A 12351-nucleotide genomic window follows, 5' to 3' on the forward strand; every position below is an offset into this window, starting at 1 on the left:
TTTTTTTTAGATATTCCTGCCTATGAATTTGCAGAACCTGCACTGGTATTTGGCCGTAGTGAACACGCACAAAAGGGCGATCCAGATCCTTGACTCCATGCTCAATCACGAAGACCGCCTAGAACTGCGCCAAACCGTGAGTTGCAATATGGATATTACTAAATTGTTATATGATTTAACTGTTAGACAATGACAAAATATCATATTCGACACTCCGTTTTGCAGCTGCTAGGTATGGAAGCACATGTGAATCTATCTCTAAGAATGAAGGGGGCCCAAAATAGCAACTGGCCTGACTCACTACTGTCAAAATGGCCAGTTTTTGTGAAGAAGACCCCACAACAGTCAGATGGGTACATACACACTTGTCAAATTTTGTTTTCAAACTAAATTAGTAGGACAGCGCACTAACAATTATCTTTATTTGTTGCAGTTGTTCATGTGGGCTATTTGTTCTTAAAAACATGGAATCCTGGACAGGAGACGAGCACACTGACGAGTTCAAGCAGGTAAAAGCACACAACATATTTATATGCACTAGCAGTTTGACCAGAACTAACTTTTCCTCTTGCATAGGTTCACACTGACAAATTCGGAAGGGAACTACCTGCTATGCTGGTCAGCTCGCCACTTAACAAGTTGAGGAAGCGCTACCTTGAAGCAACAGCCAAGATGGACGAAGACTCCAAGATGGACCAAGACTGAAGACATACACACGTCCAGGAGTCCCTTTTGAGTCGTGCCATCTAGTTTCAGTCCTTCTCCGCGTTAGCAATTTCTAGGGAATAATATCGCATGAAGACAATTCGTGTTTTGTGGTTTCATTTTTGTGTGTTACCAAACTATTTTTACCATACTCTATTTCTTATGGAGTAATTCGACAGATTTCAATAAAGTGTTAGCAAACTATTTACTATGATGCAATTGTATGTGAGGAATCTATTTTCTTTGTGCATAGCTTCATGATGGAGCAGCGATGTTGTCTTTCTTCAAATCAAGCATAATTCAAACTAAGGAGATCACTGTAGGTTGTAATATTATCTGACAAGGATGATAAACACATCCCAAAGATGCATAGTTTATACTAGTACATGCTTCTACACTGAGAACACACAAAAAGGGAAAGCTTTCACTGTAGTTGCAGGATCAGTTCTCTGAACTCTTTCTCTCAGAAGAACACGAGTGTTTGCGCTGCGTTCGGCCTCTGCAGCCTTTTCCCTTTTTCTTCTTATTCAGTCAAGTGCTTCAGAACAGAAACTACAAGATACCCGGTCCACGAGCGGGCTGATCGGACGTGCCATCCCACGTCCTCCCGATCGCTAGGGTGTGGCCGTCACACGTTTACAATCGTGCCATCCCACGATCCACCTGTGACGGCTCAGCTAAACAAACTAACTGAAAGTCTGAAACTACGCCAAGTCGGGAACAGATTCCACGCTGCATGGCCCTTTATTTTAGCTAAGAAAAAACTAGAGGATAACAAACAGCTCAACACGATTATTTGCTAACAAATCACCCCCTTAAGCCTGTTGCACAGTCTTCACTTCAACGACACCGAGCATCTTCCTCATCTCAACAAATCTGGTGCGCCCCAATGCCTTGGTTAGAAGATCAGCAAGTTGATCAGTTGTTCCAATGTGCTTCACGTCAGCTCTTCCTTCCTCGACGCACTCCCTGATGAAGTGATACTTAACATCAATATGCTTGCTCCGGTCGTGATGCACCGGATTTTTGCTCAGTGCGATAGCTGACTGGTTATCAACCATAAGGTCGAACATGGCCGGAGCTTGCCCTGTCATTTCCCCAAGCAATCTGCTGAGCCAGACCCCTTGACAAGCGCCGCTTGCTGCTGCCACATACTCCGCCTTGCAGGATGATGTGGTCACTATCTTTTGTTTCTGCGAGCTCCATGTCACAATGTTCTTTCCAAGCATGAACACAACTCCAGAAGTGCTCTTTCTGTCATCTATGTCCCCGGCATGGTCACTGTCACTGTAACCTGTCAGCACCAAACCCTTTGCACCGGCCCTGTAGCAGCATCCATACCCCTTAGTACCTTGTACGTACCTAAGAATTTGTTTCACTGCCGTCCAATGCTGCTTGCTTGGTGCCTCCATGTACCTGCTTACAATGCCGACGGCACATGCTATATCAGGCCTTGTATTGACCAAGTAACGAAGACTGCCGATCACACTCCTATACAAAGTGGCATCCACGGATTCAGCTCCATCCCTCTTGCTGAGCTTGAGGCGGTACTCCAATGGAGTTGCACACGGTTTGCATTGCTCCATGCCTGCAACCTCCAAAATCTTCTGAGCATAGCTGCTTTGACAGATCTTGATCTCACCACTTCTCTGCTCAACTTCAATACCCAAGTAGTAGGACAGTAGGCCGAGATCACTCATTTTGAACAGCCGTTGCATCTCCTGCTTGAACTTGTCAATATCATCCTGACTAGTCCCGGTAATCACCAGATCATCCACATATACTCCCACCAACAGGAAGTTCTTGTGGTCACCACGCCTATACACAGCATGTTCCAGTCGGCTTCTTTTGAAACCCAAGGCTTGCAATGATTCATCCAATTTAGCATTCCAGGCCCGTGGTGCTTGTCGCAGCCCGTACAGTGCCTTCTGCAACTTGTACACTTTGCAGCTCTCTCGATCATCGACAAACCCTGGCGGCTGCTGTACATAGACCTCCTCTGCAAGATCACCATTCAGAAAAGCGGATTTAACATCCATGTGGTGTACCTGCCATCCACCGTGTGCGGCGAGAGCGAGGAGCAGCCGCACAGTCTCCATGCGAGCCACTGGAGCGAAAACTTCTTCAAAGTCCACCCCCTGTCGCTGAGAGTACCCCTTTGCCACCAGTCGCGCTTTATGCTTCAGGATGTTGCCGGCAGGATCTCTTTTCACCTTGAAAACCCACTTTAACCCGATGGCGCGGTGCCCAGCGGGAAGAGATGTGAGTTCCCAGGTTTGATTGTCGACGATCGAGCCCATTTCCTCCTCCATCGCCTTGCGCCAGGCGTGATCAGAGAGTGCTGCCTCAACACTCGCCGGCTCCTCGGCGGCCAGAAAACAGAGGCCCACATGCTGCTGCTCGTCGTCGTCGTCGAACAAGTCGCTGTAGTCGATCGGCGCTGTGATCTCCTTGGTGGTGTCGTAGACGTCGGACACACGCCGGTATCGCGGGTGCCCGCTGTCCGTGTCCAGCGTGTCATCATGCGACGGCGGCGACACAAACTGTATTGGTGGCGTCGACAGTTCGGGCGTGCACGGTGCCGTCTCCGCTGCTGCCGGACGAGGCGAACCGGAGCCACTGTCAGTCACCGTGACTCCCGGCTCAGCGGCATATACCACCGTGAACACACCTGATGGTGTGCTTTCCTTTGCTGCTTCAGGTTTCCAGTTCCATGGGCGTGTCTCCTGAAACACAACATCGCGTGACACCAGCAGTTTCTCGGCGACGGGATCATAGATACGATAGGCCTTGGCACCTTCCTCATATCCCATCATGACGCCGGGTGTCGACCTGTCGGCCAGCTTGTTGATCCCGGGTCCGAGCTTCTTCACGTGCGCGTGACACCCGAAGGTGCGCAGGTGAGCCACGCTCGGCTTCTTGCCATGCCACAGCTCGTACGGAGTCACCCCATCGAGGCTCCGCGTCGGCGATCGGTTGAGGACATAGACAGCCGCCTTGACGGCCTCTCCCCAGAAGACCGCGGGCACGCCCATGCTCTTCAGCATGCACCTCGCCATCTCCACCACCGTTTGATTACGGCGCTCGACAACACCGTTTTGTTGCGGCGTGTACGGGGCAGTCGTGAAGTGCTTGATGCCGAGCTCGTTGCAGTACTCGACGAACGCCGTGGAGTTGAACTCCCCGCCGCGATCCGAGCGGAATGCGAGCAGCTTGCAGCCGCTCCTGGTCTCTGCTGCCGCTTTCACTTTTTTGAAGAAAGCAAAAGCCTCGCTCTTTGTCCTGAGTACCTCAATCCACATGTACCGAGAGTAATCATCCACAATTAACAAGAAATAATTTCTACCTCCCGGTGTTGGCGGAGAGATCGGACCGCACAAATCCGAGTGTACGAGCTCCAGGGACGCCTTTGCACGATATGTTGCAGCCTGCGGGAAGGGTAGTCGGTGTTGTTTCCCGAGCATGCAGCCATCACAATACTCCCCAACGTGATCCACATCAGGAATCCCACGCACCATCTTCTTCCTTGCCATGGCACACAATGCGCGGAAGTGGAGGTGCCCAAAACGTGCATGCCACAGCCAGGCCAGGTCGCATCCTTTGGACAGCAGGCACACCGGCTCAGCACACTGTAGGTTCAGCTTGTACAGACGGTTTTCTGAGCGCTTGACACGCGCCAGCAGCCGTCCCTCTTGTGCAAGTTACGGTTTTCTGCATGAAATTTATATTTTAATCAAGCAGTCATGTGCAATTTTCTTTAGGTTTATCATGTTCATCACTATAATCAGGGTCTTGTTTTCATATGTAGTGCTTCCATAATTTAACAATTTACCTAGTTCTATGCTTGTCCTTGCTCATTGATGTCATGTGCAATTTTTGTTTCTCCTGGTGTTCAAATTTACTTTTAGGTTTTCCTTTTTATTCCAATGGTTAGGTTTATTTTTTATTACGACTGCCTGACTCTACTGTTCTTGCGCGCTTTTGCTTTGCGCAAGTTCTTGATTTATGTTGTGCAAGTTACGGTTTTCTGCATGAAATTTATGCTTGTTTTTCATTACCGTACTTGCGGGTAGGTTAATTTATACTTGTTTTTCACATTTAGCATATTATTATTTTTTGATAGTGAACTTTGCCTGATTTAACAATTTACCTAGGTTTAATGTTGTATACTTGCTCGAAGATGTCATGTGCAATTTTTTTTCTTTGGTCTGCAAATTTAACATTTTTGACCTTAGTTTTATGTTTCCTTTTTTGCTCGTAGATGTCATGTGCAATTTTTGATTCTCTGGTCTGCGAATTTAATTTGAGGTTTTTCTTTTTTATTCTCATGATTAGGTTTGTTTTTTACATTACTGTATGCATTTTTGGTAGAGAACTTTTGCTGCGAGGTCTCAATAATTTTAGGTTAGAGCTTACATATGTATGATTATTATCGTACTTGCTCGTAGATGCGATGTGCAATTTATGCTTCTTTTGTTGTGCAAATTAATTTTAGCTTTTCTTTTTATCCCGATGCTTTATTTTTGGTTGCAGTCATGCAAAATTATTTTTAGGTTTTTCTTTTTTTATCCTCATGATTAGTTTTGTTTTTTAATTTGAGCGTATGCATTTTTCATAGTGAACTTTGCTATGAGGTATGAATGATTAGTTTAGGGATTACATATGTATGATTATTACCGTACTTGCTGCTAGATGCGATGTGCAATTTATGCTTTTTTGTTGTGTAAATTAATTTAGGTTCTTTTTTTTATCCCCGTGCTTTTAGGTTTGGTAGAGGTCATGCAATTTTTTAGGTTCTTTTTTATCCCCGTGCTTTAGGTTTGGTAGAGGTCATGCGATTTTTTTAGGTTTTTCTTGTTTATCTTCACAATTAGGTTTTGTTTTTTTACTTTGAGCGTATGCATTTTTTATACTGAACTTTGCTGTCAGGTATGAATGATTAGGTTAGGGCTTACATACGTATGAGTATTACCGTACTCATACATGACTAGGTTAGGGTTCTCCCCAATATCGTGAAAGGTGTAAGAAGGAAGGTGGAGGGTAGAAGTGCCGGTCGAGTTGTTAACGGGTTGCGGGTGAGGCTAAGAAAACTGAAGTAGATGGCCCAGAAGATGAAAACAGAGAGTACAGAAAGCCCAGATTTGTGGGCTGGTGACGTGAAAGGAATCGACTAACTCTTTTTTTAGGCTCAGTCGATCTGAGTTCCCTCTGTTCTTGTGTTTTTTTTTTCTGTCGACTGACCATTCCCTCTGAATTCAGTCGATTGGCACATAGCCAATCCCCACATGGTAAACTAAATTAGAGTATTAGACACTAGGACCGAGAATGTTGAGTGCCGAGTGAGGGGGTGTTTGGTTGCTAGGGACTAGATTTTTTTTAGTCCCAGGGACTAAAAAAAAGATCCTTCAGTAGAGTCTTTTTCTAGTCCATATAAAAAAAGTCTCACCTGTTTGATTACATAAGGACTAAAAGAAGCTTTTTTTTAGTCTAATCCCTGTAATCAAACAGGGCCTTAGTCTCGTCACAGAGCCTGATTGATGGGTGTTCACTAGCAATCACTATGGCCCTACAGGATTCCATCACCTGCACATAGACCAAGAAGAGAAATTTATTGGGTCAAGAGTTCATGAATTTACTAGTTGAGACTAGGCTTTGTCCTGTCATCCTCAACAGTGATGTACGGCCTCTCTTCCAAAAAAATTTGGAGTTAATTCTAACAAACTTGTATTAGTTTGATCAAGTCCATAGAAACATCTAAAACCAAATTAGTACTATGAAATTTCTTCTATTAAATATATTTTCATCATAGAGTTGGTTGAACCTAAGCAAGTTTGATTTAGAACAAACCTAGAATTTTGATTATTTTTGAACGGAGGGAATATGCACCTCTTTTCCGATAAAGGGTTTCCCCTCGCTTTAGATTATAAAGCATCCAACCGATACATCCAACTCACTGGGGCCGCAGCACAAACAAGCCCAAAAGGAAAACAAGAGAAAGAAAAGAGAAACAATGCCGACACCGGCAGATCAACTAAGCGACGAAGACCGGCAACCGCTGCACCCTCCGGGAAAGTACCATCGCGTTCCTAGCATTCCAGAGCGTCGCGTACCAAGCAACACCTTCAAGAAGGAATGCGACGACGCCGTCGCTGTTGCCGAACAAGTCCTAGGGTTTCCCCGGTACGCGGAGGGCAGTGGGGAACGGGTATACCCGACGCCCTTCGGGAAGGTCCGGCGGCGCCCGCGGGCGTCACCAAGTCGGAGCCGGACGAGCCGCCAGGGATTTCTCCCGACCCAGACAAACACCACTACCCTGGACCTCCGAAATGCACCACCCAATCTGCCGCCAACCAGGCTGTGCCACCACGGTCACCGAACCAACATCGCCGTCTCACTGGGGCCGCCAACGTGAGACTTGGGGGGAGGGAAAGGAGATAACGGCCACGGGGGCAGCCGCAACTCGACCGGCGGGAGGGGACAACCTCCATCGCTCTCGCGGAGCAGACAGGACACGGCAACAAGGACTTGCCAGGCCCCAACGGCCCGGCCGGACCCATGTGGTTCTGGACAGTACCTATCCCCACGCTGCAGCACACCGGCCAACGAAGCCAGCACCACCCGTAGACCACCGACGCCTCGCCACCACCAGGGAGCAACACCGCCGCGCCGAGCCGCCGACCCGCACCAGCCTAGATCGGGCCCTATATGGCCCAGATCTGGGCCGAGCGGGCACCACCAGCCGCCAGCGCCACCCGCGACCAACGGTCGCGCCGCCGCGCCAAGGGCACCCGTGGCCCACGGGATCGCCGCCGCAGAGTCACACCGCTGCCGGCCGAGCAGCACCGCTGCCGTCAGGAGGCCGCCACGCCCCCCAACACGCGCGCGGGGAAGGAACAGCCCACCGCCTCCCGCGCCGCGCGGGCAGGGCCCGGCGGACCAAGCCGGCGACGGGGGGAGGGAGGAGATGGACGGGAGGGGCGGAGGAGAGGGGAGAAGAGGGGTTCGCCCGCCGCCCGTGAGGGGAGGGGGGGCGAGCGAGCGAACGGGGGCCGGTGGAGGGGAGGGGGAGAGGGGGGCGGGACGGTCTGAGGTGCATGCGCCGGCGGCCGGCGGCGGCTAGGGCGGAGGCGGCGGCGGGGGGAACCCGCCATGCTTTTTTTTGCTCTCTTCGAGTCCGAGGTAGCCAGGTGGAATATCATTATGGCGCTAACAAGGAGCAGTATTAGAAGCTATAAGATTAATCTCTATCGCACGATCCGTCAACCTCTTCTAGCTCCTTGGACAAGGCAAAACGGGCTTCACCTTCAGTTACTGGATTCATAATTATTTTGGTGACATATATTATGCTTTCGGAATAATTGCCCACTTGCCAAAACAAGAAATACACGCACAACCTGCGGTGCCGGCTCAATTTTAGAGATGTCTTACAACGGATCGGCAAAGAGCATGCACATAATTTGGATTTCCTTCCATTATTTGAGGAATATAATTAAAAAAAAGACAGGCATATCAAGTAGACAGCCTATAGATGGATCATCTATGCGTTGTGATGTGAACTTCAAGCTTCATTCCACCCTCACAGTCTCCAGGTTTGCTGCTGATGGCGTACATCGGGCCTTGGCTACTGAGCTCGAGCTTGTCGTAGCCAGAGGTATATGTATCGTCCCCGACAGAACCATTGCTGAAGTTTTGGCCATGTGAGAAGGTGTCTTATTTGCACAGTTGAGGGGCTACTCGCATGTGGTAATGGAGGCTGATTGCCTAGAGGTCGTGAATCTCTGAAACTCGCATCACAACCTCAGATCGGTTGTGACGTCTATCTTCGATGAAATTAAGGGAAGAGCCATGGAGTTTGCTTTTTTTTCGGTTCGGCACGTCAATAGGGAAGCCAATGTTGGAGCTGACCTATGTGCTAAACATGCCACTGCTTTATCGGTTTCAGATTGTTGGTTGGAGTCTGCTCCATCCTTTATAGCTGCAAGCCTTATGGCTGTTTGTAACAGAATTTCTATCATGCAATAAAGATCCCTATTTCCAGTCAAAAAAAAATCTTTATTCACTATCATCGCGTTATGCATCTTCGGATTATACTTGAACACTGCATCAATGGAAACATGGTCAGTTCCATATATACACTCGTTATTGCTTAGCATTAAACCAGGGCCTACTAATTAAAGAACAAGTGTATGGATCTTATAACAAGGGCCTATTGATTAGTGTGTCATGTGCTCTAATGCATCGTTCGTCTAACAGTCTCTCCTGTAACTAAAATTTCAATTACGCAATGATCTAGAACAAGATCGATATCATGGCTAGGACTCCAGATGCTATGGTGATACAAATTATTTCCATCACGTGAAACATACTCTCTCCTTTCCTAAATATAAGTCTTTTTAGAGAATCCAACAAGTGACTACATACGGAGCAAAATGAGTGAATCTACACTCTAAAATATATCTACATACATCCGTATGTCGTAGTCCATTTGAAATGTCTAAAAAGACTTATATTTAGGAACGGAGGGAGTATAATATAACATTTCATACTTTGAAACAAACATTCATGTGCATCAAAATTAACGATTATCTACCATACTCACCAAGCACGTCACCAGGGTAGAAGGTCTTGTTCCTCTCCCAGCCATGAACACCAAAGGTCCATCCCTTTTGACCTCCGACTATCCACTCCGTCTTGCTAAAACCACTGGTTGCGAAGCACAGGGTTAGCACCAACCCAAGAGCAACGGCGCCAGTGCTGCTCATGCTTCTACCTAGTGCCATTGCCGCTTTTTCACTATTAAGGGCGTGTTCGGTAGCCCTCTGGCTACTCAACTCCTCGACTCCAGCCTTGGAGTCGTGCCGAACGGTTCAACTCCTGGTTATTTGACTGAGAAGCTGGCTCGATGCTACGTGCAAAATCAACGGAGTCGCGGAGCTGGAAATACCTGGCTCCATGGAAACTGGGAAGCTGGATTCAGCAACAATTACGGGCGTATGCCACCGCCAAGTGATCGATGGACTGCACCAATCGTTCCCTCGAGGCCACTCCACCACACCCACGGCTCCTTTTCCCCTTCCCCCAACCCTAGCCGCCGCTCTGCACCGACAGCGCCGGCGCCCGCGCTCTCCATTGCCACTTCGCACCTTCAGCGCCGGCGGCCGCTCTCCACCGTCGGTCGTCCGCCGCCGTCGCAAACCGTCTCCTTCGTCCCCCACCACCCATCCCCGCCCTGCTCACCCTCATCTGCTGCTCTGCATCGACAGCGCCGGCGGCCGCGCTCTCCACCGCCGGTCTGCACCTTCAGCGCCGGCAGCCGCGCTCTCCATCGCCGGTCGTTCACTGCCGTTGCGAACCATCTCCTCCGTCCCCGACCACCCATCCCCGAGCAAACACTTTCTGGCCTGCTTACCTCGTCAATCGCTCGCAACGAGAAGCTGCAGCACTGAAAGGGTCGCTCACTCCTGGAGTTTAGGTTGGAAGCTGGCTGCTAGATCTGGGCGACGGAGTTGAGGATTTTGCAGCTGTGGTGAACTACCGAACACGCCCTAAAGCTCACAAAAGTGAATTTGATTTGCGTTGGTGGGGAAGGGAAACCCACTATTTAAAGGCTCCTGATCAAGGTTCAGTCACTCATGCAATATTTGAAATTAACTGTACTAATTAAGAAGTAAAGACATTTACTTTTGATTTGTTCCAAGATACAAGAGCTATATATCTAGGAAAAATCTGCATTAAATTTGCTGCGCATTTAATTTTATATTTCAAGATCATATAAAGACATATAAAGTAAATGTAAGAGATTTTATTATTTCTACTAATGTGTGCGACTAAATTTCATATTCAACCACACCTCTGCTTTTGTGAGGTCCATTTACAATATAAGATATGTTATAATTTTCTTTAGTATTTTTAAATTGCTTTCTTTTATTGCATTAGATATACGGAAATATTAACGCCCACACGTGTGGCATGTTTGCACTTTGCCCACATGCGTTGATACACGTTGATTCTGTTTTGCATGAATCCTAAAGAAATCTGTTAGATTTTCAGTGCCATGTGGGCATCATCGTGTGTGTGGGCGTTAAAGAGTTCACCCACACGATCCACAACACGCGGTTGCCAGCTGCGCCGTGTGGGTGAACCAGTTTCTGCCCACACAGTCACCATGTAGTCCACGCGCGTGTCGGCGAATTGCTCTTCGCCCACACGACGCTCGTACGTTGTTAGATGGCAACTGTAGTTGAGCGTACGTGGCAACTAGGTAAACACACATGGCAACTATGATTCGTTGCTAGATGGCAACTGCAGTTGTGCGTATGTGGCAACTTGGTAAACACACATGGCAATTGTGATTAACCATACATGGCAACTATGATTGGACCACATGTGGCAACTAGTTAATCACACATGGCAACTATTGTTTGATCACGTAGGGCAAGTAGTTTATCATACATGGCAACTATGGTTTGAATACACGCGGCAACTACTGTTACTTAGACATGGCAACTACCGTTACTTAGACATGGCAACTACATTTGCCATTCCGGGTGAGTAAAGTTGCCATCCCCCGGGGTAACTAAAGTGCCATCCCACGGGCGCGCCAGGATGTGTGGGCAGATTTGCTTCATGCCACACACGCGGGGTGAGGATGAATAGTAGTTTCTTGGGTGTGTGGCACGAAGTGGCTACACCCCACACGTGTGAGTAGCTCTAATGTTCGCCCACACATGACCCTTGTGGGCTACCTCCTGCTGACGCCACATGATATGTGGGCGGATGTCTAATATGCCACACGTGTGGACGTGAGTAATTCCAAGGATGGAAACATTAGACTCTACACCTTCAAAGATAAATTTAATCCTTTTAACAAGCTACGTTAGAAATAGGCTCGTATTGTAGTTTGCAACTGTGGTCAAAAGGAAGATGAAGGTCGCCTCTCGTTTTCCACCCCTAACCCTAGGCGGCTAGGGCAAACTCTCCCCATCATGTTTCACCGGCGACCCCGTGCATTCGTCTCCCCTCTGTCTGCCACTCCGATGGCCGGTGGTGGGAGGGAAATCCCGATGCCTCTGCTCCGGATAGTAGTTTAGGTTAGGTTTTTTTTAGTCCCCGCACATGTGGCGCTCGGACGAATGGCCACGCTTCTTCTTTGAGTTTGTCTTCCAGGCTTCGATCCTCCTCGAGTTCGTCCAGCTAGATGTATAGTTGATGGAGCTCCCATGTAAATTCCTACCATCTCCTTGGGACAATAGGGTCAGGGTTTCTCGTCATGTGACGAGATTTGGTGTCAGGTGCTTCGGATGTATGCAAGGGTACAACAGCGATGACTATGGCTCCAAGACCCTGGTCCTTAGGGGTACGTGTAGGGAGACTTCCCACTGTTATCGATAAGGTCAAGCTGGCTCCGGTAGGGGAGCGACGACAACATCGTGTCAACTACTTGTTTAGGTTGCAATAGTGGTCGTTCGTTGGTCTCGGAATCTCGATGTAACCTCACAAAAAAAAGATGATGAAACCTAACAACTATATCTCGCATTCAGCGAGACGGTAGGATGTCTCGCTGAAGGGTTACAGTAATTGGGCCGGCACATTGGCGCATAGTTAAAGAAAAAAGGGAAGGGAGAGGAGAGCATGAGGGATCAATCC

General features: G+C 48.3%; 1 protein-coding gene across 1 annotated transcript; it reads right to left on the reverse strand.

Annotated features, from left to right (window-relative positions):
- Positions 1-7857: 7857 nt before the first annotated feature.
- On the reverse strand, positions 7858-9485 carry LOC123175681 (basic blue protein-like). Its single transcript, XM_044590274.1, has 3 exons — positions 9305-9485; positions 8707-8803; positions 7858-8386 (listed from the first exon to the last, which is right to left on the reverse strand). The coding sequence occupies exons 1-3, from the start codon at positions 9483-9485 to the stop codon at positions 8239-8241; spliced, it is 426 nt and encodes a 141-aa protein (XP_044446209.1). The 3' UTR covers positions 7858-8238.
- Positions 9486-12351: the final 2866 nt, after the last annotated feature.

This window comes from Triticum aestivum, unplaced genomic scaffold (genome assembly GCF_018294505.1).
Source record: "Triticum aestivum cultivar Chinese Spring unplaced genomic scaffold, IWGSC CS RefSeq v2.1 scaffold78679, whole genome shotgun sequence".
In the NCBI taxonomy this organism is placed as follows: Eukaryota; Viridiplantae; Streptophyta; class Magnoliopsida; order Poales; family Poaceae; genus Triticum; species Triticum aestivum.